The sequence below is a fragment of the Pollicipes pollicipes genome, unplaced genomic scaffold, assembly GCF_011947565.3.
Source record: "Pollicipes pollicipes isolate AB1234 unplaced genomic scaffold, Ppol_2.1 Scaffold_6598;HRSCAF=7821_pilon_pilon_pilon, whole genome shotgun sequence".
Lineage (NCBI taxonomy): Eukaryota > Metazoa > Arthropoda > Thecostraca > Pollicipedomorpha > Pollicipedidae > Pollicipes > Pollicipes pollicipes.
This window is the reverse complement of record NW_023596906.1, coordinates 79,244-106,893: the sequence shown is the minus strand read 5'-3', so window position 1 is coordinate 106,893 and position 27,650 is coordinate 79,244. Positions and strand designations below refer to the sequence as shown.

The 27,650-nt window shown below is 52.0% G+C and overlaps 2 protein-coding genes and 2 long non-coding RNA genes across 4 annotated transcripts; all 4 read left to right on the top strand.

The window, feature by feature from the left end:
- The first annotated feature begins 5,128 nt into the window (after positions 1-5,128).
- On the top strand, positions 5,129-13,125 carry LOC119107020 (uncharacterized). Its single transcript, XM_037230367.1, has 4 exons — positions 5,129-5,247; positions 6,736-6,826; positions 10,828-10,969; positions 12,302-13,125. The coding sequence occupies exons 1-4, from the start codon at positions 5,227-5,229 to the stop codon at positions 12,510-12,512; spliced, it is 465 nt and encodes a 154-aa protein (XP_037086262.1). The 5' UTR covers positions 5,129-5,226; the 3' UTR covers positions 12,513-13,125.
- A 5,480-nt stretch (positions 13,126-18,605) lies between these two features.
- Positions 18,606-20,893, top strand: LOC119107022 (uncharacterized). Its single transcript, XR_005095184.1, has 3 exons — positions 18,606-18,702; positions 20,090-20,200; positions 20,766-20,893. It is a non-coding gene; the product is annotated as an uncharacterized LOC119107022 (long non-coding RNA).
- Positions 20,894-21,722: 829 nt separating this feature from the next.
- Positions 21,723-25,338, top strand: LOC119107014 (protein NEDD1). Its single transcript, XM_037230362.1, has 7 exons — positions 21,723-21,734; positions 22,239-22,316; positions 23,173-23,408; positions 23,707-23,899; positions 24,160-24,365; positions 24,756-24,951; positions 25,318-25,338. The coding sequence occupies exons 1-7, from the start codon at positions 21,723-21,725 to the stop codon at positions 25,336-25,338; spliced, it is 942 nt and encodes a 313-aa protein (XP_037086257.1).
- A 528-nt stretch (positions 25,339-25,866) lies between these two features.
- LOC119107024 (uncharacterized) lies at positions 25,867-27,170 on the top strand. The gene is made up of 3 exons (XR_005095186.1): positions 25,867-25,923; positions 26,546-26,642; positions 26,944-27,170. It is a non-coding gene; the product is annotated as an uncharacterized LOC119107024 (long non-coding RNA).
- The last annotated feature ends 480 nt before the right edge of the window (positions 27,171-27,650 follow it).

Below are 27,650 nucleotides of genomic sequence, written 5' to 3'. Positions count from 1 at the left end.
GTCGACAACACCAACAGCCGGACTGCGCCGGTCGCGGCGCCGCACAGCCAAACAGCACAGTCGCAGCGTAGGTACCGACTCAGACAGTCACACCAGCAACGGCTGTACCCATGTCCACAGGTGGACAGCAGACAGCTGTACCGGGGCCAGCAGTACCACTATTGTGTCTGCCAGTGACGCAGGGGCCAACGTGGCTGGGCGTCCGCCTGAGGAGGCCAGGGAGTTTCGCTCCAGCCCAAGCCGCGGCAGCGAATCAGCTGGCGGGGGCCGAAGCTCCGAATCCCACACCAGCCCAGGCCGCGGCTGAACCGTCTGACGAGCCAGCGACAGCAGCGGAACAGACCCCCGGCCCTACCTCGAAGCGCAGGTCACGCATCCCACGGCCCACGTCACCACTGTTCCTCCGTGACCTGACGCGAACCAAAGAATCACCACCAAGTTCGAGTCCTCATTTTAGTGCGTCCAGGTCCCAGATCCCAATGTCCGCAGGGCAACCGTCTTCGAACGGTCACCGCGAACAACGGAGCGCCCGAGTCAGGCGGCCTTCAGATCGATTTAGCCCATGACTGCGATAGCTGGATGCACAAACATGATTTATGGTGTATTTGTATTGTTTTTGATAACATGTTATTTAGGTAAGTTGTAATGACGTAGCAGATATCACTTAATTGGCCTCTCTACTGTGCGCATTATGTTAGGTTCTTGGGATGTGTTCATTATGCCATGGATTGTTCATTATGGCATGATTTGAATGATTCAACTATGAGGGCATTCTTATTTAAGAAGAGTGTAGTGTAAGGTGTCAGAGAACACCCATGTGCTAGCCAGTAAATGTTTGCGTAGTTTGGCGAGCGCCGCTTAGAGACGCTCGCATTCCCTCCTCCTTCCCCAGGCCCCCGTGCGAGGGCGTGGCCGCGGGTGCCAGGGGAGGTAGGTAGTTAGTAACGAGAAGGTTCTGAAGCCACCGGCGCAAGGACGGACGTGCAGGCGGGACGTACTGTGACAAGTGCTTGTGACGAGTGTCAAATACAGAAGTAACTGGACGTAGCGTGCGTACCAGTAAGCTGGAGGCGAGACACGGGAACAGCATAATTTACTCATGCACAATATATAGCATAAAGTCGAAAACTTTAGCTGCCTTCGCCCCTTTCGGCCGTCGCCACCAACATCTCATTATGTGTATCATGCGATGTCACCTGGGCTTACACAAGTCATGGTCAGGATTTGTGCAAAAGTTACTGCTAATTGGTCTGCCAGTAGCTTCCAAGAACCATACTTGTCTCCGCAATGTGCTTCCGACTAACCATTTTGTGAGGTGCGGTAGTGGGGAAAGCGTATTCCAGACGCGAAAATACCATTTGAGGCTGACCTAGGTGTCGTCTGAGGTCAACTTAGATTAAACTCATCGACTATCAAAACGAAAGAGCTTCAAGTGCTAACCGGGTCTATGTGACCATTACAATTTGGTTGTGGTTGAAATAGTGTATTGTGCATCTGCAGGTACTCGAGATCGCACAGCTGCTGTTTACATTATGCAAAGTCACTTCGGCGCTTGGCAATGTATGTGCAACAATCTGAGAACAGGTACGCTGGTGCATGAAATATTGCGTCATGAGCTTCACAAACACAATAAGGAGGTGGCTACGCGCATCGCACTCGTTCATCTGCCCTCTCCGCTGCTGGCAACACATTTCATTGACTTTGGATGAGCAAACATGACCTTCAATGTCCTCACGTGTCTTACTGTGACCTCGGCATGCACTAGCATGATATCACATGCTGTCAGTGCAGTATGCGAATGCTGCGTATTAATTTGCCTGTGAAAACTGTCTATTTTGAGCACAGCATACGCTTTGCAGAAGGTAACCATAGAAATAGGCTATGACCAAGGCGAAGCTCATGTGGTCTATGGTTATGTGATGGTTGTGCAGGTACGTTAGTACTCTTTTCCTCACACAAACACCAAACTTGCATAAAGCCCGTACGCGGTGACATTATTTCCAAGAAGTGGCAAAATCGACCTGATTTAAGTCACTGATCTCGCAATTTCAAACAATATAAAATATGCAAACTGTAGGTGCCATCATGCTTCGTTACTACAACAAGTTTGAAAGATGGCAAATGACCCACCAAAAAATTATGTGTGGTCAAACTTTTTGGGGCTGACCTCGTTGACGTAACCCAGGTCACTAATCTTGACAGATCAAACCCCAAATTCGCACAAATAATTTAAAGTGAAAAGATACATCGGCTGTAAAAATGTTGTGCTATTTCCAGCGTTCCTTTTTTATCTTTGATCGGTCAAATCGTAGGGGAAAGTCAACTTCATCCTTCCGGCCGGGAGCGGGTAAATAGCATCCTGGATCGGTCCCAGAGCAAGTGGCAGAAGGAGATGCTTATGCATATGCTTGTGTTCGTCGTTGACAACATGACATTTTCATGACGAACCGCAAGCAACCAATTCCTACCCAAAAGGCGCAGCGTTGTCTATGTCACTTAAGGGAGTGATTACCATTTGAAGACATTGAAGCAAGCACCATATGTGAAAAACAAGCTAGCTTATAACTAGTTACTTTTTAAGTTGAAAAGACTGCTCTAGACAGCACAATTCTCTGGTTAGCAAACATGATGCTCAATGCGTCATGGCTTCATAACGTCGTCGTACCTTGCCTAACATTGATTGAGGGTCAATTGGCGGCCCCTTTTTTGGAAGTCGCGCTCACAAACGCCAGATAAGAACGCATCGCCAATTATATTTTTCCTGGCCTATGGAATGGCGCATGGGATGGCAGGATTTGAATGGTGATTTCATGACGTCACGAATGCCAGGGTGATTTTGAAATACTCGCCCCGCTTTTTTGTTTGTTCAAAACCCCATATAAATGGGAAACACTCGCTTCAAATAGACATTTATATGAAGGAAAATTGACGAATACGGAAACAGCAGACGGTTTGCTGATTTTTTCTTGACGTAATTCTATGCTGATTCCCATTTTCTGTGCGTTCTTTAAAAAATAGCTCGATTTTACGCATGAAAGCCTTTAAAGTAATCCCGTCAAAGTTGGGGAGCGCCATCGCCTCCTCAGTCTAAAAGTTGGTGGGCAAGCGCCTCCTGCCCTGTCCCTCCCCCCCCCCCCCCCCCCCCCCTCTCCTCTTGCTCCTGCTTACGGCGTCGTCTGTCTGTCACCCTGGCAGGGAGGGCGTGCGCCGCTTACAGACGGAAGTAAATCACAACGCGGGCTTTCACCGGAAGGATGGCTCCCATTAGTTGCATTTCTTTCCTGGTCGGCGCTGATTACCGCCTGAATGTTTCTGGTTTCCAAAACAGCAAACAAGAAGGGCGCAGTACCTCACTTCGATATAATGCAAATCGCAATTTGTTATGGGTGTTTTACATCATTGTCATCATTGAACACCATCTGCCTGTAAGCTTCCGGACATTAAACTGCTCGCACACTGGAAATGACAAACTGGAAGTTCACGCGCTGTTTTAGCGCCATGAAGCCCGATGAACTGCTTTGCTGTGAACGCTTAGGATGTTGAAGCCTGAGCCGACCGCAGTGGGAAGTCGGCAGGATCAAACCGGCCTCGACTTAATGACTATGTTGCGGTGCTGGCTTCTGTGCAACGCCCGAATGTTTTGCACAGTAAACACTCGCCGCACCGGCTGCTCTGGGTCGTATACATTGGTATGGTTATTCATTGTTATATATATATATATATATATATATATATATGCATATATATATATATATATATATATATATATATATATATATATATACATATACATATATATATATATATATGTGTATATATATATATATATATATATATATATATATATATATATATATATATATGATTCACAACTATATATATATATATATATATATATATAATTAAATATTCATTCTGGCTGTTTAAAGCTGGTAGTAGACATACCATTAACGACCGGTATGACATAAGTTAAGGTTAAGACATGCGCTCCTTCAGATTCGCTTGTCAGCATTGACGTGATGGTAGAGTTTCGGTTGTTTTGTTACCGCAGGTACCGGCCTGCGCGTGACGGATTATTCGGCCAGAGGATCGGTCTAAAAATTGAATCAATAAAACAGACCTCCCAGTCTTTCCTGAGTCTATGCGAATCGCCGTTTTCTCTGTGCCGCCTCTTGTCTCCTGATGTATGCGGTAGCCCACGCTTCACCGCCAGTGGAGACTGCAACGTCTGACGTCAAGGTGTAGGCGAGCACCAGCCGCGATGCATGTGAGTGCGAGCGCGTGAGCTCAAAACGGAAAGGTAAAAATGCTGACGATGATTTGTGTGATGTACAGACAATACCCTTATCCCTCATACCATGAACATTAGCAAGTCTCTTTGATCCACTTTAATGCACGTGGATCCAATCAAACTTGGCCTGTTTTTGTTTGTCTCTTCTATGTGGTACATATAGAGCCTCAATGGCCTTTTAAGATCGAACTATTGTTATTTCTCACGTTTAAGGCTCTGCGTGTTTTTGGCTTTAATATGTTAGGGAGTGATAAATTAAGCGCTGAAGAGGCTAATCTCGGATTTGGCGCAAAGTACAAATATGCTGGACAGGGACAACATCAGCTTTGAAGCGGCCAAACCGAACATTGACAGGGCCAGCACCCACCCAAAATAGTGCAAATCCACACCCACGCCAGTGAGAGCATGGTTGCCCTTCTTCGCCATCAGGCAGCCTGACATGGTATTAGCACGAGGAAACAAGAATGAAGGTTCGTGGGCTCCTTGGGCATTAAGGCTTTATTTTCCCGCGAACCTTGGATAGTTCAAGTTCACACCGCATTTGAAACGTACTTGATGCTGCACATGCCGCACTTCCTGCGCCGCCGACCCTCGTAACGTACAAGCGACACCGCAGCCTTGAGGCCCAGCATCACCACGGCGATGGCGCCTCGCTGACGCAGGTGGCCGCTCCCCCCCCCCCCCCCCCTGCAGCGCCTCGGGCCGAGCCCGGCCGATTGGCGGAGCCCCGACCGGAGGTGAGGGGTCAGGGCCTCCGTGCGGAGCCGCATCTACCGCCGCGGGAAACTAGGCCAGAGCGGGTGGGTCACGGCGGTGGCGCGGCACCACAGACACGTGCGCCACGTGGGAACACGGTCGGGCTCCGAGCGCGGCCGCGCCACCACCGGGCGCGCTCAGTAGCGGTGCAGCGGTCGTCTCGGTGATGGTGCTGCGACATGATGGCGGACTCTCCCAAGGTGAGGGGCGCGGTGTTCTGCAGACCGGCCCTTTCTCTATCCCTAGGGGCGGGCTCAAAGAACAAAGCCGCCCCCCCCCCCCCCCCCACCTTCAGGTTTTGCCTGCGGTCTGTATAGCTAAACACATATTTACTGTTATTTACGCACCCATCACTTGCTGGGAACACATCGGTTGTGTTCCGTTCCGTCCCAAATCATGTCATGTGGCTGCCCCGTTCACAACGTGCGCGGCAGTGGTAGCTTGGAGTTGGTCCTCCCGCTGCCGGTCAAACAGGCGTCCCGAGGGCCGTGCGAGCACCGTGGGATCAAGGCATTAGTGTTCATCACGGCTGGGTCCTGTATTGTTTACATGCATAGCGGCGCGTCCGACCGATGGCATGCACTTGGTTCTCCTGAGCTTGAGGTGCGGCGTACATTGTTGCCATCTTGCTACTCGAACCGATTGTTTATCGTGTGTAAAATGATTGTCGCGTCTCACAGTGCTTGACTGGGCCTTAGAAATAGTACCTGCATGCGAAACGTCGTAAAGCGTGCAGGTGCGTGTATGCATTACGTCCCCGCAGTGGCACGCGGAAACTGGTTTGTTCACTTCAGAGTTTGTGGACGCGGGTATGCCATGACTTTTCATCCTCAACGGTAGTGCACTCATTGCATTAATTTGCATCGCACGATGTGATCTCAACTCGATTCATTATCACAGTTACATAGTGCCCACCTACGCTCTTTTCGTTCACAATCGCTGACCTTGTCATGGCTGCTCGACCCACACCAGGCACCGGCCTTCCAGTTGCGACCATGCCAAATGCGGTGCTTCACGAACATACGTGATCTGTTGTCAGATGGCACCCAAACAGCTTTGTCACGGTATCACATAAATCGGACGGGTAGCATTGACGTCACTTCACTGATTTCCTGATCGCGAACCTTGGCCTACCAATGCCAGGGCCATTCTGCTGCCGGGCGGCGTTCGTGGGCCAGTGGTGCAGCGTTCTCACTCCAGTCTGGCTTGGGTTTTTGCAGTGGCGTGCGTGTGTCTATGACTTTGGCCTTGGCCGGGCGCGGGATTTTCGGAATTCACGGCCTGACTCGGCTGCTGTCCCAGTAACTGCCCTCTGAACGTTTTGGAGGTGTTATGATGCCTCCCCGCCCCCCCCCCCCCAGCACGCATACCTAGACGTGACCTGAGTGATTTACGTGTGACTCTAGCCCTGGGTAGAGTCACAACATGGATCCTGGTAAGGTGGGCACGGCTCTGAATCTGATCAGGGCAGTCTGATCACTCTGTTCCCGGGCTGCAGGCCAGACTCTTACTTTGTTCCCGAATTGTTCGACCAACCTCCCGCTTTGATTGCTCATAAGACTTGACCGCGGGTCAGACCCTGGCTCTGTCAGCCTTCTGCCGGTCAGACCCTGGCTCCATCTCCCGTCTACGGGTCGGAGTCTAGGCCCTGCTCCTTGTCACCGCGTCAGACACTGGTTGTGTTGCAGGCCTGCGGCCGGCGAGCCGCCCTGCTGATGCTCGCCGTCACTCTCAGCCGTCAGGTGACGGCACATCCGCAGGGTCACCGACTAATCAAAGGTCAGCCCTCCTCTGGGTCACGGTGTCCCCCCGCCCGCCACACACACACGCATACACACACACACACACACACACACACACACCACACACACACACACACACACACACACACACACACACACACACACACACACACACACACACACACACACACACACACACACACACACACACACACACACACACACCACACACACACACACACACACACACACCTCGCATTAGGCGCCGGTGAGCCTGAGAAACAGTCGACAGTCAGCTCTCACCAATTATACTGGCGGTTTCCCCACGGGTCGCGGCTGCGCAACAGCTGGAAGCAGTCGCGTTGCAATCACAGGTGCCAGGTTGGGCTTGGCACGTGCTGACTGATGAATCCTTAATAGGATTGTTTACAATTCCATTGTAGCATTATCACCTGCTATCCTCTCGTGTGCATGGTGTACATATTTGATGCCCAGCGCATTGCCCAGCGTTGCCTTTTCGATCCCGCCACAGATGCGATGCGGGGCAATAGAACAGATGCAACGTAAGGAGACACCAGCTATTTTACTGGTCTGCTCTGCAGAGTAGGCGTCGCGTCAGACTTCCGCCGCCGGCTGGGATGGCAATAAGCGGTAGGCTTAGGCTGGCTGACATAAGTTTGCCCTACCTCGCACTTGCCTCTCTTGACGTGGAAACTGTCAGAGATGGGAGGCTGAGCAAGCTTAGTCGAAGGGAGACAGCCGATCAGTGCCTCCCGCACTGATGCACTTTTGTGGGGATTCCCGCAAACATCTGTGGACCGAGGCCATTTGTGGATCACCTGTCCATATCCCACAGCCGTATTGTGTCGAGCCGTCAGGGATTGGTCATACTAATTATGAAGTCAGCGGTCTGAGGTCATTGATGGGTTGCGTGTTTCGAAGCGAAGGCTTTTCGTAACGTCATTCTGACTGGTCTGACTAACTGATGAGCTTGGTATAGTCATATGTCTGTTCGCCCCGCCTGTAATTTCAAAACGCCATTCTCTGTCGGAGAGGATGTGATCCTCACCAGCAAATGTGCACTGCACATATGTAAACGCGTTGGAAATATTTGTGCACGTGTATGAGACTGAAGATCTCTACATGATAACCATAGAGCAGATGATATTTCGGACGTGAAAACCGTCCTAACACGATAAAAGACATGATAACCATGCGGCAGGCCTTGTCAGGCTCGTCCCCGCAACCATCACGTTTAGTAGAAGCTGATCTATCTTCGCAACTGATAGCCACAGCTCCCTAAATTTGCAAAAGCGAGGAATATCTTTGTTAAAAAGTTGCATTTTATAAGACTGTAAGCATCAGGAGTGTTGTTTCTTCAATATTGCAATGTGAGTAAAATTGCCTCCTGCGATTAGCATACGAAAGGTAAAGGCTGATCACCGCAAGCAGAAAGCGACAGCGCGGATCCCATCATGCCAGTGTCTCGGCGATACTGCATCGCATCGACTCAAAGCAAATAAGCTGCTTATATGTTTTAATCGAAGCGATTGAAATGAATGAATCGAAAACCGCTAATTTATTGATGAGCGTGAGGACGCTATATAACCGCGAAACTCTGCCTGCCAAACTGCTGGACTCTCCTGAAAGACGGACATCCCTACGCAGCTATTAAACCGTTTCTGTGGTTTCCAAATGTGTCTGCTCGTCGCTCGTCCCACGTTACATTAGGTAACACGCTGGTGATCAGTCGTGAGCAGCACATAAAACCACCACAGCCGCATTGCTGGATGCTGATTTGAGGCTCACTCAAGTCAATCAAAGCTCGAACTGAACAGCGCCAGCGCGATCGACATGTGATATCCTTTTTATGTGCAACTGTACCGAGTGCCCGAATGAGGAGTGACGGGTGTACTCGGCATCTGATGGACCTCATGTGAATAGCTGAATCCTGACCCCACCTGGCATACGGATACCGCCGGCAGTATATGTGTCGTATTTTGACAACTGGCCGTGCCACGAGGTGAGCAGTGCGGCACAGCCGGCAGTACACAGCACACGGCACTCACGCGGCCGGGTGACCGGCTGTGTGAGGTAGGTTATGACTCTTGGGTCGCATGAGGTCGGATAAGGTCAGACTCCAGATTGGTATCGAAGTGCCAGCAGACCTCCTCATGCAACCAGCTTTAAACTAGACTCCGTTCTAAGGAAAACTTTGCTGATGTTCATGCCAGTGACCTTATTTGACCCTCAGAAGGGCAGGATGAGTAAAACCCCTCGAAATAGTCTTGATATTGAAGTCTAAAATAATTGTTAAGAGTTACTTAAGACAGCATGTTCTTCAAAGCGAAAGGTTGGCCAGGGTCTTTTAAGGGCAGTAACCTCCCTCACCTTCATGGAGTTAAAATAAGATGCCTTTCGACGTCGCTCTGATCGGGGAACTCGAAAAGAGCATTGCAAACTATCTCATACGACAAGATTTCCAGTAATGACGTGGTTTCGTCTGTGCATTGATCTGACCTTCCTAGCTGAAACAAGACCCATGCCATTATTCGTAATCCTTATTTCAATGGACTGATTTTCTGTGAAGCAATTTCAAAGTTGCCTGATTTCATCTGACCCTCCGTTCTTGCATCAAATTTAACTATTCCCTAGGAATCGCCTTTCGTGACAGCCATAGCTTGGCTTTGACCTGCTATAGCCTAACGACCTGTCAACGTATATCTTAACGTATTGCACCAAAATATTGTCTTTTCAGTTTCCTACAACTTTACTAACTTTTGGCATGATTTCCACACACTGTTCGGAAGTTAGTCTGGAAAAGACCTTCGTCGGGGTCAAATTGACCCCGACCCGAGCGCGTGTTAACAACAGCGTTACATCCTCAGAAGCACCTGTACAGCCGGCGGTACATGTGTCGGTTATTAAAGCGAATGCTCCACACTTGAAGATTTTGAGGCAAACATGACTTATGAGATAAAAACTTACGTAAAACCATTGGTATCCTTTAAATTACAAAAAACTGCCCTAGCCCTACCCCTGCCATAACAAAACATCACTTTTTAGCAAATGTGCTGCTCCATACGTCATCGTTGAATTTTTACGTCATGGGACATTTCTATGGTGTCAGGGTCACTGCCAAACAGAAATGACACCGAAGCGGACTCGCTTGTAGTAAATCAGTTCACCGCTAGATGACTTGCTTATTTGTGCGTGTAAAAATGGCCATCGGTTTGTGTGCGTATTTGTGTGCCCGTTTTAGTATGTTTATATATACATATATATATATATATATATATATATATATATATATATATATATATATATACATGCGGCGGCTATGCGGCCTTGAACAACGCATAGCCAAAAGAATGACAGAATCTGTATGACGTTATTATGGCATCATTGATGCCTGGGTGATCCCGAAACAGTCTGTGCGAAACAGTCTGCACATTTTCACGGGCATGTAGCTCAGAAACTAGAGGGGTTTAGGTCATGAGAAGGACAGTGCTATGAACTGCACCGAATGATCTTCAAGGTGGCTATTTCGGTTGAAATCCCCATATCAATGTGGAATATTCTCAAGTTACTCGATTCCTAGGTATATTCCGTCATGGCTAGCAGAACTGCCCAAATATCTATACCAAATGATGTTCGTGATCGTAACTTGAACTTGACGCGTTAAGCTTGTTGAAATTCGACTGATCTCCGTTGACGCGATTATTCGTGCTGACGTGCTTCAGACATGCATAAGACAATGGTCATATCTGCATGAACCTTAAGCACAGTATGAACACTGAGAAGGCGAATTTCTTATGATGTTTCTATGACGGCATGCATCTCTGGGTCACTTCAAATAAGGTGGCACGAAATAGTATGCGCAAGTTCACGGATGCTTCGCTCAGAAACAAAAGGATTTTCTGTCTTATGAGGGACAAAGCTGTGAACTACAGGGAGGTACCTCAAAAATAACCAGCTCATTTAAAAACCTCACACCCATATGGAACGTTCCCTTTAACAACAGCGCTGTGTCCCCAGATGAGGAGCACGGGTACAGCCGGCAGTACATGTACGGACGTCGGGACCACGGTGCCATGCACGCGGACGCCTCGTCGCCGTGGAAGCATGACGCCGGCGTCAAACACGGCTTCTACGGGATGTACGATCACTACAGGATCGGGTGAGGACTGCGAGCATGCATGGTTCGCGGAGATGAGGCACTGGAGGGCGGAATAGGTGTGGTCCAAAATAAATAAATGCGTTACGCGTTGCCAACGCGATCACGTACATTTGCACGTCCTGTGAAAATCCGGCCTCCCCTGGATTTTGTTTTGAAAATGCAACTTTGTATTCGTTTGAAAGCCCCGCTTACTCCAAAAAATCATTGTGCTATCGCGCACTTCTGTAGGCCCGGAGGGACGAACATGTTTATGGCAGCCTCGTGCTGAGCTTCATCAGCGGAGTTTGTGACATTATCTATGTAATATAACTGTACAAGCGTCATGCATGTCATCTGTTCGCTCGCCTCCACGTCGCATCAGGTATCATGCCATTGCTGCATTGTAAGCATTACTTGAAATTATCACAGCTGCATTGGGTGTTGGGTGCTGCTGACTGAACCTCATTTGACATTTGACATGACATTTCAGCCTGAATTTGAAAATATCATGACACTCGTATAAGCGTTCGTTACATGCGGGTAGTAGATTCAGAAGACCGTGATGCACAAGGTTCAGGTCATATCCCGCAAACTGATATCAGGTGGCAAAGTGCAGCACCGGATTTTCCATGCAGTCCAGAACGGTAGGCCGCCAGATTTCACAGCTAACTTTGGGAAGAAAACTAAACACATGAAGAAACATTGGCGGACTACTGCTATCGTAACTGGTGTTTCCGACCAGCATAATCAGACTCCTTGGTTAGCGCGTCAGACTACGAATGGTGAGATCGTGGCTTGGAAGCTAACGGCTGCCAAAGCCATTTAATGGTGCGCTACGTACGGGTCCTCGCGCCAGGCATGAAATGGCGCTTTTCAGGACCAGTTTATACCTGACGACGATGGAAAAGCAACCGGCCGAAGCGTTGCGGAAACATGAACTGAAAATATGAGGACAGTCGCGGAATATCTAACACGCTTGCATGAACACAAATTATCAAGCATTTCCTAAAACAGGTAGTTCAACGATGAGCGGACCTGTGCATATGCCGCTTTAAAACAGCATTTGGCAACGACTGGCGACGGATCTGAGCAGTGGCACTGGAAATCTTCCAAGTAGTGGAGGGATGACCATTTTTGGTTGTTCCTTCTGACAACGTCCTCGAGGCAATGTGAAATATTTGAGAAAACTCAGGGCTCCCCCCCCCCCCCCCCCCGCCCGGTCCACTTATCTCCGTTTCCCATGGCCTGAGGACTGACGTCAGCGTCAATGCTTCACACCATTGTTCCACAGTTAGTGCCCGCCTTTTGACCGTACATAACCGCCGCGTCCTGACCCTCCGCGCTTGTTTTCAGCCGTGTTCATCCACTTGAACAAAACGACTCGTCGCCCGCGGCGACGGCGGTCAAGGTCCACCACTGGCCAACCAGTGCCGCGACGACGAAGCTGTCCACCAATCAACAGCCAGTATTTCTGCTTTTGGCAGTTTTGGTGCTGAATGTGCACCGACTGCATCTGGTGGGAGATTTTCCTGCTTTGCCGGTCACTTGGACGGGTGCCGAGTAACGGACGATTTGTCATCTGAATGAAGTACGGCTTGCTAAGATATCTGCTCCGTGGGTGGGACAACAAAACAAACAATTCACGCCTCATCCACCACCCAAAAGCTTTTGCACAAAAGCCTGCGTCATGAACGGCCACTGTAACCAACAAAGTCGCAACTGACTTCAATATTTGCGCTCCACTGGAGTGCCGAATAACATCATCCCCAATCACTGACCTGAGCAATCATCCTGCCGATACAGTGCCGTTACGATCAGTTCCCTATCGGACCACGATAAAGATATGCTCACAATTAAGATCATGATGGCAAGAGCTATTGATCATTGATGAGCTGACTGCAAGACCAGTTCACGGTGAAGCTCACTGTACGGTCAATATCGTACATTACCTATTTCAGCTCACTATCAGGACCATTTCAAAATTCCGACCAGGACCAAGATCACGCTCACACCACAGTACGGAAGGGTGGTCAGCAACTGTTAGCTAAACGCGCCCTCTCCCATGGTGGAAGCCGGCATCATCAAACATGTCGCCAGCCGCGGCACAGCGTCCCTTCCATCTTCCTCGCACACTGGGTGTTGTGACTGAGGCGGTCTCGCTCTCGATCTGTGTTTGAGCCGGTCTCGATCTCCCGATCTGTGACTGAGACCGTCTCGATCTCTCGATCTGCCGCGGACAGCAGTAGCATTCCATCTGTGGCATCTCTTCTAAAACCATGTCTCTTGCAAGTGGTCTGCTCAGCCCGAAGGAGCTCTGAACAAACAGTCATCAGTCAAATGTCATGTGCCGCATGCCGTGTGTAAACTCTGCTCGTCTGCATGTTGGCGTTGAATTTCCGATTAAATTTCAAAGAAGGCTTTTCGATTGCATCTGGTATTAATACTGCCTCGCAGCATTCAGATTATTTGCCGTTCGCAACATTTAAAAACCAGAATGTTTGTTATCACGTCGAACGGCCATTACTTAAAAGCCCAGGTTTCCCAGAAAGTCCAGCACAACCGAAATCTTGTATGTGTCCCAGAAGCCGCGTCAATCTAACAAGCTTGTGGCTGCCAATTGGGAACTGGCAGCAGTGCCAGTCTTAGCAGGGTGGACGTGTTATGGCACAACAAAACACGCTAAAGAATATTTCGTCACAACCACAATTCAGCCGTGACTGCAGCTCTGGGCTGGTGAAGTCACGGCCTATCGTGGTAAACTATCCTGTCACATTCTTTACGAAACGGAACAAGACAGCCGCGCTCGTGGTCTTCAAACGGCCGAGAAGACGAGCAACATTCACTAATTCTCGGCCGTGAGACAGGCTCCCCAGTTTTACCATGCATGTAATCTGTTGAAAAACACGCCGCGTTAGCGCCGCCCTGTGCGTGAGAGCGTGGCGTGTGTGGCGTGACCGCGCCGTGTGCGCCGCCGCACGCCACTGCCTTGTGCCTTTTGTTTGCAGTGCTGTAAGCGGTTTCCATTGTTATTAGTGCGCTGGTCTGGGCTGTCCCTACAGCTCACGATCACGCCAGAGCAAAAGAGGAGGCGATGCGCACCACCACCAATGACGTAAGGCATGTCCATAGCGCCCCGCGCTGTTGGCGAAGCGGTTGCGATAGCTGCGGTTAGTGATTACCTACGATATTACGTGAGTTGACCCTGCCAGCAGGCGTGCTTTATCGGCACCGTGGGCTGAGCTATCCTAGCTTCTCCCAAATCACAGCCATTATCGCCGTGTAAACACGCTTGCGTCAGTGATGAAATTACTGCGATATTTCTATGCAGCCATGATACTCCACGGGTCCATGATATTTCCATAAACTTAAACACAAATTTTTCTGGCCACAGCTGGACCGCAATCACATTTTGCGCGTTCCATTTCGCAACTTTTGTTTCTGAAAACCTACTCAGACCTTACCTTTAAATGCACAATGATATCCAGCGAATTACGACCAAACTCAAGACTAAATCGTTCATCATATTGTCTCTGGTCAAGCAAGCGACAGGTGTTGCAAACCTCCGAAGTTGCGAAGCCTTCAGGTTGTACGCGGGTCAGACCTGTCCAGGTAGCACGCCAGATCAGCTTCGCCACGGACAGAAGTGCACCGCGCAGTGTAGTGTGGCACTGCTCAGTGTAGTGCAGCGCAGCAGTGTAGTGTGGCAATTTGGGCACATGATTTTCTGTGACATTCCCACTACCTGCACATGTGTCGGATGGTTCTGCATGTTCCAGAGCTGCTCAGTACAGACAGTACATACAGTCACGGTAAAGTCTATGATCTTAACTCGCAGTGCGAATTGGCACAGTGCAGTACAATATAACACTGGAAAATGCACTTCGACAATGCACAATACATTTACGTAGAATGTACCACTGTAGCTCACGCTTAAGTATTTAAGAGCGCCGATATCGCGTTGCGCTTTAGTAAGCGATGACTATCCTACTAGCAGATGTTTCGAAACGTTTCATTGATGCGTCATGTGACGTCTGCGGTTAGCAGTAATGAGCGCACAATCTATGATACGAGCCTTGTTGAAACGCTTTATCTGTGTCGTTATAGGCATGCATGTATACTTGTGTATTTATTGCGGATGGACAGAGGAATGTTTGTTTAAGGGAGCCGATATGTAAGCAGCTGTGTTCAACGCACCATAAGGGTAATCGTAATAAACTAAACCCCAAAACGTCAAGTTTGTCCCCATCGCAAACAACTCCATTGAGACTCCAAGAGACGTCGCAGACAACACCGTTGTCTGATACCAATAGGGCAAAGCAAGCATGAGGCACAAAGAGCAAGAAGCGAGGCAGCATATATAATCTCGTATATAGGTGAGAAACTCGTTGAAGCACAGCCAAATTAAAGTTTGGTCGAAATTAACTCGAGAGCCGTCGGCTGTAATCCACCATCGCCTCACATTTTCATAACCAGCCTGGCAAAAGAAGGGTTTTACGTAATACTTTGGTCCAGATCGGATCATGCACATAATGCGTCGTCGTCGTCATAAAGGGTTTACAACGCATTCAGCTGCTGGGGCTATGTGACATCAACCGCCTCTCACACTGGCAGGAAGGGCAGGCACCGCGGGGGAATCGAACCCCGTATCCCTGGTTTCCCAAACGCGCAATGGTAAAGCAGGTGCGTCAACCACTACACTATCGGCACCCCGTACGTATCTAGTGCAGTGTGAGCAACCATAGGATCTGTCCATATGAACTGTCCTTTTTCCGAGCCCCGCGGCACTTTTGGTTCGCGATCTATAGCGTCGAGTTGAGCACAAATCAGGCCATTCCGTTTTACCCATGGGACCTATGGAGGCGTGCGAACTTGCACCTTGAAACGACCGAGTTTCAGGCCGAGACGGTCACCTCTGTCATTTGAAACCGGTTAGAGCAGCAAAGAATTTCGGCTGTTGTGTTCTGATAAATTAAGAATCTGCTAGTTACGAGGAGACGTGAAGAGGGTAACCCAAATACATTGGAAAATATATGTTTTGATATGATCAAAAACGGCTTCAGGTCCTAGTTTTTTGTATTCAGTGCTTATGCCGCAAACAATTGCGCTGGAATAAACCGAGAGGTACGAGCTAAACAAAGTGAACAAGGCAACACTGGTATACATGACAATATCAAGAAAACATTAAATCACTCGTGACCATAAGCAATGCCTCCAGACGTCAAGTTTTCTTTGAATCACTATACTATCGGCACCCGGCGCGCGGGCTCCAATCTTTTGATAGTATTTGTTTCACTAGTCGATTCTGCAAAGTAATTAACGTTCTCTGTAAAATATAACACGGCCTTGTGCATTTTGAGGTCATTTCGACCCAATCCATTCAACACTGATGAGACCCCTTATTTCGGGTGAAGGGGTCCCCTGAGTACACTACCGCGCACATTATTGTTCCTGGCCAAGAGCTGGAGGATCATTCTGTTCCACGGCGGTGTGTTTCTAGCGACACGGGGTCGCATTCCCTGGCCGATCCGGAGGCCCTTAGAAGGATACATCGTATTACATCAGTCCGCTCCCTGATGCGGGAGGCCTTCTGACCCGCAGTTGACCCCGGATCGCCGCATGAACCGTCATCAACGCAACAACATCCCTGCTAGCCGAAGGTGGTTAAATAATTGGCTCATAGATTCCAGTTGAGCTTAACGGCCCCGACCAACGCAGGAGACCCGCTACCATTTGGGCTCCCGTCCCCGTACCTGTTGAGCAAACCTTCCCCTGACCGATTCGAGGCCCACTGCTGGCACAGAACGCCCTGTTAGGCACTGTGGACCCCTGAACGATACATGAGCGCGACCGATGTAAATCGCGGGTCCGGCCTTGTCCCTGCTTGGGAAATGGGCTCCCAGAGCTCAGACCAGCACAGAGCCGACTGTTCGTTGTTCGTAATCTCTGGTCGAAATAGAGGAACGCTCTGTCCCAAGGGTCCCTATCGGTGCAAGAGACCATCTTACTGACATTTGAGATCACGGCCCTATGGGCGGGAGTCCTTAATGGGACCTACAGCCAGCCCTTCGGATCCCTCAGTCATGCCATCGCGCGTTTGATCTTTGGTCTCGAGAAGCCCTTCGGTCCCTCTCCGGGCCCTCTCAAACACCGCTCCGGCTCGGGGCCACTTGCCGCCACAGGACCCCTGTTCGGCACCGTGGCCCCTAACCGACACAGGAGCCCCTCATTATTGCGTCAGGGACCCAGAACATTGCTAGGAAATGGGTCTCAATGGCTCAGACGGGGCATGGAGCTGACTACTCGGTGTTCGCAGTCTCTGACTGACTTAGACACCCGCATTGTCTCAGGGTTTCTTCAAACGGTACAAGAGGACCTCAGGCTGATATTTCAGGTCACGATCCCATGGGCCGCGATTCTTTATGTGACCAACAGCCAGTCCTTCGGGCCCTTATGTCCTCCAAACGGACCTTTGATAGTCCATTCCGTTAGGCCGCCCGGGCATACCGACATATCGGAGCATACCAGACATACTGGGCGTGACGCCCATACCGACAAGAAGCTGGCTGTGTGGTGGTGGTGTCTGACCAGCAGATTGGCCCATATGGATTCGAGGGGTCCCCGATCGACGCAAAGGGCCCTCTGTCATTTGAGGGCCGGTCTGCGTAGGCCGGAGCCCCTGACAAAGACTCCAACCATCCCCCGTGCCCATAGACCTTCCAACTGGGTCCTTGATTGTCAGAACCGGTAGGCCCTCCAGGTTCTTCAGACCTTTTCGAGCAATACTTCTGGACGACTTGCGCTCTTTGCCAGCACATAGGCGCTTTTAGGCGCTGCGGGAACCTTAAATGAAGAGGCACGTGCCCCCCGCGCCCCTTCCGCCTGCGCTGCTGAAACAACCTCATTTCAGCTGTTGAGCTCTGGGTTCCCGACTGCACTGCTTAGTATCAACGCGTACCACACTCCGCGGTATTTAGTACCAATTGTTCCTGGCACCGTTCCCTCTAGCAAAGTATTGGTACTAAATATTCTCGCGGACATGTTGGCTGTTCATACTCGACCCAATGGCCACTAACCAACCGACCTAGCCGTCTCCCAGGAGAAACTCGCAATGAAATGGGAATTGGGATTCCAAAAATGGTGAAGATTTTCTACTCTCATCGAACAAGACGAAATTCACGAGGCTCACCTCTGCGCAACCGTGTTTCGGAAGCTTGAGCTCCGGGTTACCCGCATGTGCTGGTGGGTATTTATGTGCACTAAATCCCGCGGATTTTAGTGCCAATCTATTCTAAACAACATTCCCCTTTTAAAGGGCTCCTGGATATTCTCGAGGATCCGTTGCCGCCATGCATGCCAAATAAGGAATGAGATGTCTGCAGTCCCAGCAGCGAGAGACGTGCGTGTGACAATACTGATGACGTCATGATAAGAAATACTCTAATATCTGGCTATCTTTGTCAAGAAATGCATGCTTCTTAATTATTTTAAGGACACATGTTTGCTTTAAATAAAGATAAATACTGCTTCTAAAGAAAAATTGAAGCCATTGGGCAGCTGAATATTTATTGCGTAGCGCACATTTAAATAACTTCGATCCGCGCCACTTTCGATCGGGCAAAGCGAATGTCCAAGGCGAAAAGCTACATCAACAATATTCGCGACGTTCGATTCTGCACCATAAACGGAACGGCTACGGGCAAGGCGCTGGGGGGCGCCGCTGGTGCCGGAGACTGGAAAGGCGGCATTGTGGAAAGGTAAGGCTGCCGGTTGGGGAAGTGGCTGGTGACTGGTGTAGCGTTCGGTACGTGAACATGGAGTGCCGTGTTTAGCGGGCTCAAGCTCGTTGGATAAGAGTGGAGGCTAAGTACAGGCAGTTGTGGACTGGGCAGGCGGGTGACAAATTGTGGGTAGGTTGGGAGGTAAACTGGATGACTTGTCATTGTATGGCAGGCTACAGACAGGCCATGTGGTACATGTTTTATTTGCTGTACAGAGGACATTCAGAAAGTAGTGAGGATGGGTTTATTCTCAACTTGAGCCTATCAACCTGTGCCATGTGCTGCATGTGTTACCAATCTGGCGACTAGTGTTTATGTTTAAAATCTGAACATTGGGTACCTATATGAAGTGTTGTACTTTTTGCCCCTTTCTCTTGTTTTTTAAAAATCCAGTTCAGGCCTTCAAATAAAGGGTCCAACACTGACAGATGTGTTGTCTGCTGACAGTGTTAGGTCATGTGAGGATGTGGGCATATAGGAAACAAACTAAGCTATTTGTCACAATGGATGCAACATGATATTATTTTTAAAATTTAACACGGGATTTTCTTCCTTTTTAGCTAATCTGTTGCTTCTGGCATTAGCCAATTTTATCAATTACCAGTTTAATTATGATAGCAAATAAAAGCAACTCAAAGTGCAGCCAGTCAGTTTTGGGGCAATTGTGTACAGTTTAGGCTTACACTGCATATTAAAGACTGATACAAGCATCTGCCCCTAGATTGGCTCTTACAGGTGACAATTTTTTTATTTTGAATTGTTGATGGTTATCAGATTCAAGCATGTGTGTTCTTGTTTTGGGTGATGTAAAATTTTGCATAAATCTGGTCATGCGCTAGAACTCCTGCCCAATTATCTCAGGCTGACATCCAGGGATATTTGGGTTGGGCTGTCAGTTTTCCATGTGAACTTGGCAGTGGTGCAGGATCTGTAAGGATCTGTGATATGACCATTCTGTGTGCCAATTGGTAACAATATGTAAGAGCCACATACTTATAAGGGTCTATGCAACTTGCCAAACATGAAACATTCCGGATATATTTGACTGTAGTGACATAGTCAAAAGTTCAATCATCAAGTGAATTGTGCATCTGTTTGCATATTATATCAAGGGTCAATTTTTTTTTCATTTTGGTTTGTGTCAGGGTAGTGTCATGGAGACTGCCTGTCACAGTACTGACACCTACAAGTTTGATGTGCTGTTCCCTACATATCTAGACAAAGCCCAGGAAACACTTGTTCACTGCAGCTGCAGTGATTTCTGAGGAATAAGGGAGTACTTGCTTTATGGTGACATAATGACACTTTCATAATTATGGATTTAGTTAGTGTGTCAGCAGCATATGTCTAATGCATTTTCCAGGTTGATCTACAATGACCAGCCCAAACCTTGTCACCTGTGGTGACAACATCAAAATCTGGGACTCCAGTGGATATTCATTACTCCACCAGTTTCAGCCCAACAACACTAATGGTATGCATATAAATGTTCATTTTTTGCTGGAAATTTTTGCACAGGTGCCGATTACAAACTGAAGGACTTGTGTATGGCTTTGTAATGATGTATCTTTAAGTGCATTATGCATTTGGTAGTCATTTGAGGTCAATTGTGGTATAATTCATTATTGCAGATATTTGATGCTCTATTATACCAATATGCAAAATGTGTTTTAAACCAAGTGTTATCAGAGCCTTGATTGCTTACCTTACCTTAGGTATTCACTTTGCTAGATTTGCACATTGCATGCCTGTTGCTAACTGGTAATAAAACTGTTGTCCATGTTCTCCATGTTCATATCACATGTCATATGTGATGCTGAGGTGAACACAGCTGTGGGATTCTGCTGGCAGTTCATACACATCACTTGCACCTCTCCTGAATTCCTCTTCATGTGTATTCTGCTCTGACTCTGTGTCAGTGCAGCACTCAGTCTGCAGCCTGTTGCCAGTGTGTTCCACTCTGACTCTGTGTCAGTGCAGCACTCAGTCTGCAGCCGGTCGCCGGTGTGAGACGCCCTCCGCGGCCGGCTGTGCGGCAGATGACGTGGTGACGGACGTCTGCTGGAGCCGGGATGGCAGCATGGTGGCCAGCGTGGTCAGCCGGCAGGCGCAGCTGGTCGTCACCGGCGTCTCGGCGCACAGCACGCGCCAGCTGACGGCCGCCACAGACCTGGTGAGCAGGTGCCCCAGCACCAGGCACTGTGCAACAGTTTCGGCTGGCCCGGCTGGAGAGAAACTTTGAGGAGGGATTGATTTGGATCTGTTGAGCTTCCCAATTGAATCACATTTTCGGTTTTGTGTATGAGTTAAGGCATGATATAGGTGGTCTGAATCGGCGTCAAACGACCACTGCGGACGGTGCCCGTAAACACTTATCAACAACTACAACAAAAGGTGGTTTGATCTGTTTTCGCGTGATGGTTTTCTTACGTGTTATCCGCAGCCCCCTCTGTAAATGCTGCTTTGACCCGGTTTGGTGAGCACCTGCTGAGATGCACCCTCCCCCCCCCCCTCCCGCAGCCCAAGGCGACGTGCTGCCGTTTCTGCACCTCCAACAGCCGCTACATCTGCGTGGGGTCCCACTCCGGCGGTGTCGACCTCTGGGACAACAAGAATGGCAAGCTGGCCAAGCAATACCAGGTGCGACAGGGGCTGGCAGTCACCTGTCCGCAGGGCGGGCATGGTGCTTGTCGCGCGGGTGTGGTCACCTGAGATCCGTAGCTCACCCTGCGGCAGCCCAAGCCCACCTGCTGCCGCTTCTGCACCTCCAACAGCCGTATCACCGGAGAGACCAAATGACACCAGTTTGGTCTGTGCTTCGATTCCTTCCATTGGGGAGTTGATTCTAGCGAAACCAGCTAAATGCAAGCGATACGCTCGCGTTCCGCATTCATGCAGTGTACCCAGTCCATGCTCCATGGACTGTCTACGCACGTGGCCAGCTTTTCGAGGTGGGCACGATTTGAAAAACATGTTTTCAGCTTATCTTGAGGGGCATGTTAGATCATGTAAATTATCTATACATCTTGAGTTATATTTCTAAGCAGCGTGCCTGATTTTTCGTGCCCTCCTGTTTTCAGCTACCTGACCTGATCTAACCCCATTTAGCGTGACTACTGACTTCAGTTTACAGGCACTGACATTGCAAGGTATTATGTCGCCTCTCCTGACCACCTGTGACCTCTCATGACATAGCCTAGCCCCTGATCTCGCCTGTTCCGGTGCTGACCGCCGGTCGCGGTCGTCGCAGGGTCACCAGGCGCTCGTGTCATGACATGGCCCAGCGCCTGACCTCGCCTGTTCCGGTGCTGACCGTCGGCCGCGGTCGTTGCAGGGTCACCAGGCGCCCACGACCTCTCATGACATGACCCGGCTCCCGGCCTCGCCTGCTCCGATGCTGACTGCTGGCCGCGGTTTTCGCAGGGTCACCAGGCTCCCGTGACCTCTCATGATATGACCCGACCCCTGACCTCGCCTGTTCCGATGCTGACCGCCGGCCGCGGTTTTCGCAGGGTCACCAGGCGCCCGTGACGCGGGTGTGCTTCAGCGGCTCCGACCGGCACGTGGCGTCCGCCTCGCGCGCCGGCCACGTGCTGGTGCACAACGTCACCAGCGGCGTCGTCACCGAACTACCGGCCGCCCGCTCAGAGGTGGGTCGGAGGCGACCAGCCGGACTGACTACGCTGCAGTGATGCTGTGTGTGTGGTGGGGTCAGGCGCTCCCTGACGCTTGAATGGCCTGTTTGGAAGGTGCTTGTTATCTGGATCTGCTCGTCTTATTCGGTTGCAATACAGCTGCATTGCAGGTGCTGGCGATGTTAGACAGGCTGGAGCCAAGGAAAATTTCTCAGCAATTATGTGATATTACAGAAAAGCAAAGGGTTGCAATTCCATAATTTGACTTCAACCTAACAAATGAGAAAACCGGAGATAATATCACATTTGTGGTGGTTTTTCTCCGTCATTATGCAATTACCACCAGATGGTTCTTATCCAATGGACACATATAGCTGATACTAAAAAAAATTACGAGGGAAAAGGAAAACTTACAGCAAAAAGAAGGATTTTAGAGCAATCGGGAAGGGATGTCGCAAACTTCAGCATATTTGACGCCTTGACGATTCTTCAATGGTGCCTATAAGCCACTCCTCACCTGGCCACTCGCTCAAAAGCACGTGTGCTTGGCTTCCGCAGCTATAGAACTCTTGCAGTGTCTGGAATGTGTTTGTATTTGATTCTTGTAAAAGCAGTATCCGTCCTCACCTTCTGCGCGCGTGTTGCCCCGTTACTCACCTGCGTCCTTACGACCCAGTCATCATCACCACTCATCTGCAGCCAGCTGGCCGTGTTGGTCTGCCCCGTGTCCGTTACCCCGGCAGTCCCAGCCCCAGCCCGCCTCCCCCGCCCGGCGGCCGCAGCCTCACGCCCCGTCGCGCCGCGCCCGCAGCCGCAGTGCGCACGCGACCTGCGCTACAGCACGGTGCGACCGGCCGTGCTGGGCGCCGCCTTCGACACGGGCCACGTGTCGCTGTGGGACGTGAACCAGCGCCGCCTGCTGCACACGTTCACCAGCGGGCACGTGGCGCCGGCCGCCGGGCTCGCCTTCTCGCCCGTCAACGACATCCTGCTGGCCAGCGTCGGCCTGGACAAGCGGCTCGTCTGCTACGACCCCAAGACCAGGAAGTATGCCGGTGGCGGGTGGGGGTTGGCCGCTTGTGCGCTGATCCGGTCATTGGCTGTGTGGTTGTGGTGCCTGTATCGTCATATGGACCCGGCTGGCAGGTCGCGGTGCCTGACATGACATGATATGACGTCATGGCATGGCATTAGTCGCGGCTTATTTAAATGGAAGATTTTCTGCAGGAGAAATTTCCTTTGAAGATCGTTGCTACAATCGTCGGGTATATCTAGACAGCTGTGTGACGCCTGCTATCTAGACAGCTGGCGGCCTGGGGTGTGACTGACCCGCCGGCCCGGCCAGTGTGATCCAGAGGGTGGTGAGCGACGCGCCGCTGACGGCCGTCGACTTCCACGGCGATGGCGTGCAGCTGGCGGTGGGCACGTCGCAGGGGCGCGTCTGCGTGTACGACCTGCGCGCGCCGGGACGGCCCAGCCGCTCATTCACCGCGCACCGCAGCTCTGTGCAGCGCGTCCAGTTCCAGCCGCCAGCCAAGGTGGGTCCAGCCCTCAGGGCGTCACCGCCCGCGACGGAGCGCAGGGGCGGGACACCAGTGATCGACCATGCATGCGGTTCGGTACCAGGAGCCAAGCAGCGGTGGGTGTTAAGAATTCAGCTGGTTGCTTGTGTGTGTGCTTTATATAAGCCTGGTGATGTCCGCTGCCTGCAGCCTACCCGAGCTTTCTGTCTTGGTTTGCGCTAATGACGTGATGTACACCATGCGTTAGTTTGCTGACGTGCTGACGTCCCTGTCAGGTTCGAGGCCGGGGCTCCAGCGTTCAGACCGCTGAAGACAGCAAGGCTCTGCCCTCCGGCCAGAACCATTCGCTGCCGGCCGTCGAGCTGATGCAGAACCACGTGCCCAGGCATGGGGAGGCACCTCGCACCCATTCGACGCCGGTGGAGAGCGCCAAGCCGACGGCCGTCGCGGCTAACGACAGCGGCGGTCCGACCATGGCCATGTGCGTGCTGACCGGGCGGCGGACCTGCGGACGGTGGCAGGGAGGCCGGTGGGAGCAGGGGAGGATGGAACGTCTCCAGTCTTGAGTTAAGGTCGCACTGGGGAGTTTGTCACCGACTCAGTGCAGCTGCATATATCACTGTATCGTCTGGAGCGGCTGCCCCCCCCTCCCCTTCGGGCGCGGCTGAAGGCTGCCTGAGCCGGCTTCGTCATTCTCTCCTGAATCGGTCCAGGGCCTGACGAGACCGGCTAATACGCACGCGTCAAACTGAGCCCCCTGTTCTCCCCTGAGTGTCCCGACCTGACCGGGCCTGCAGGTATGGCCAGGTGTCCGCCGAGCAGAGCCCCCTGTTCTCCCACGGGTTGTGACCCGACCTGACCGGGCCTGCAGGTATGGCCAGGTGTCCGCCGAGCAGAGCTCCCTGTTCTCTCCTCTCCGGGATGAGAGTCGCCACGCGGCCGCCTCTCCGCCCGCCACGACCGTGCCTAACGGCGTCACGCTCAACGGTACAGTGCACGGTAAGACGCTGGCCGTCACGTCCCTCGTAGTGAGAGCCATCGGCCAGACTCGCGGCATGCTCCCCCAGGTCAGCTTTGCGGACGTCGTCGCGGTCGGCAGCGTCAGCAAAGCCTGCCGCGGCCACGACGGCTCAGCGATGCCGGACGGTCGTTGGCGAGGAGCTGTTGAAGGATTAGGCGTTATGTTGCAGTGTAGGCTTTCTGTATCCTGTAATCTGTATTATTGCTGTAATATGTTATTATTATGCTGTAATCTATAGCGCGTATGCTTGCTCTTCTCGCGTCAGTGGTGCAGACAGTCACATGTCCAGCTGGAAGTTGTGCCTGACCCACCTTAACAAGACAAGCCCTGGGCTTATCGTTGCAGGCAACGTAACACACCGTCAGCACCACATGTGCCGTCTGGTACCGTGTTTTGTGCCTCGCTTCTGGAGAACCTCTACTCGGACCTGTAGAGGGCTGGCTCGCTCTGGCGTCTGCGAGCTGTCCCTGTTAATCACCGTGTGCCTCCGCCACGGTACCGCCGCCGCGTGCCGGCCGTGACCGGCGCCGCGTGCGCCCCCAGGACGCGACTCGAGCCTGTTCTCGCCGGTGCGGGGTGACCTGAGCCTGGGAGCGGCGCCCGCGCTCGCGCCGGGCCGCGCCGACGCCACCCTGTCCGCCGACGGCTCGCTCTTCCCGCCGCTGCGGCCGGATGCCTCGCTGGGCATCGTCGCGCCCGCCGAGGCGGCGGACGAGCTGCGGGACGAGCTCGGGCACGGCGAGCCGGACGGCGGCGCGGCCGAGCGAGACGCGGCCAACGCTCGCCGGCCCGGACCCGACGGCTGCGGGCCGGACGGTGCCGGCGGTGGTGACGCCTCCAGCCCCGAGCGGCCGGCGGCGCGGCGCGACAGCGCGCGTGGCGGCGATCTCAGTCGAGACCTGCTGGCTGAGCTGGCGGCGGCCGAGCCGCTGGCGCGCGCCGAGCCGCGCAAGCCCCTCTCCACCGAACCGGCTGGCGCGCCCGAGCCCGTGCCGCACTCCGTCCTGGAAAGACTCGAGTGAGTGGCGGACGCGCGCTTCCGGCCGGCGTGGCTCCTCGGCCAGGCGGCGCGCCGAACGGGTGAACGCGGCGCCCGTTGTGCATATTCATCGTTCTTTACAGCGTGAATGCTGTGTTGCGGTCGGTGTCATGACAGCGCTGCTTCTCCAATCAGCGGGCGCTGCCATCTGTGATCGGGAGATGGGCGCCGAAACACCAGCATATAGAAACACTGGAATCGGCGGGCCGCCCTTACCCGCGACAAACTGGATGTAAACTGCGGCGATTCGCAGTTTTTTACAATAATGTTCGCGTCGTGCTTGTTTCCTTGGTATCCTGTGAAATGTCGCTGGTCTGATGCTCTGGCACGAAGAGCCTGTTGTGCGTTGGGGTAGTGCTTACTTGCTTGGGATGAGACGTGGGTCAACCAACCGCGACTTTACGTGCTTGTTTCCACGTTACATAACTCTGGGAGCTGTGTCCGCAGGAGTTTGCACGAGAGCATCGGCGACATATGGTGGGACATGCGGCGAGAGAACTTAACTCTGGGAGTTACGTCCGCAGGAGTTTGCACGAGAGCATGAACGACGTGTGGTGGGGCATGCAAAGAGAGAACTCAACTCTGGGAGCTGTGTCCGCAGGAGTTTGCACGAGAGCATCGACGACATGTGGTGGGGCATGCGGCGAGAGAACTTCAACACCCAGTGGAGCGTCGGCAAGCACATGTACGAGGTCAAGGTGAGATGTGTGACGAGGTCTGGCAGAGCGCTGTGTAGGGCGTTTAAATCGCGGAGGAGACTGTATTTTCATGTCATTTGGCTCTTGCGTCATATGGACGATGCTGACGGTCGAATGCTTGGTTTGTTCCGTCATCAAACTTGGCTGATCGTTAACGTACCTCGGTTTCAGCAAGGGCCTTTTCAGACCTTTAATGGTCGTTTCGTGCACGCTTTTGGACCAGTGTCATGTTGGCCGGACTGGGCGGCTGTCCGGCCGTGCCCACGTGCGGTCTAACCTGCGGTGGTCTCCCGCGTGCCAGGCGGGTATGGAAGGCATGGCCGCCACCATACGGAGTCTGCAGGCGGAGGTGCTGCGCCTGCGCGAGGAGAACCAGTACCTCGGCTGCAAGTTCTGAGTGGCGGCTCGCCTCCAGACCGGCTCCGTCCGTTTCCGGCTGAAATCCCGAGAGTTGGTCGGCTCCGCTGTCGGCAGACACCGCGGCGTGCGCGGTGCGCGCAGCTCGGCGGCTGAGATGGGGGGGGGGGGGGGGGAGGAATATCGCGCTCGACAAGGGGATGGAGAGAACCGCTTCGCAGGCCGCTCGTCGATTGCTCAGTGTACCGAGCCGGGTCCGCGCAGCACGCTGTTGTGTCATGCCGGCTGGCGGCGCGCCGCGGCTGCTCGTTTTGACTACACTTGAGAAGATGGCCTCATGCACGCGGTTTGTGACGCAGCGATGTGCTCAGCGGGCAGGCGCTGGGAAGGCGAGCACGCGCGGACACGCGCCGCAGGGCGCTCGGGCGGCACCAGCAGCATTCCATTGTTGAGCGGTAGTGGATGCCTGTGATAAAATCGAGGGCGGAGGTGTGCGTTGCGGTCGTCCTCGCGGGTGGCCTATTTGGAGCGCGCATCATGCAGTCAGAATTTCGTGGGTCCTGTTCGGAGGTCGTGGATCCAATGAATATATCGCACCAACATGCTCGGTATTGTTTGAGGCCCCTTTCCGCCCGCTGGTTGACTGCCACA

Excerpts from the sequence above, each read along its gene's own strand:
- LOC119107014 (XM_037230362.1), top strand. Across the intron at positions 23,409-23,706 it reads TACGACCCCAAGACCAGGAA|TGTGATCCAGAGGGTGGTGA; the intron begins GTATGCCGGTGG and ends CGGCCCGGCCAG. Across the intron at positions 23,900-24,159 it reads AGTTCCAGCCGCCAGCCAAG|GTTCGAGGCCGGGGCTCCAG; the intron begins GTGGGTCCAGCC and ends CGTCCCTGTCAG.
- LOC119107020 (XM_037230367.1), top strand. The coding sequence starts at position 5,227 with ATGATGGCGGACTCTCCCAAG. Across the intron at positions 5,248-6,735 it reads TGATGGCGGACTCTCCCAAG|GCCTGCGGCCGGCGAGCCGC; the intron begins GTGAGGGGCGCG and ends GTTGTGTTGCAG. Across the intron at positions 10,970-12,301 it reads TACGATCACTACAGGATCGG|CCGTGTTCATCCACTTGAAC; the intron begins GTGAGGACTGCG and ends GCTTGTTTTCAG.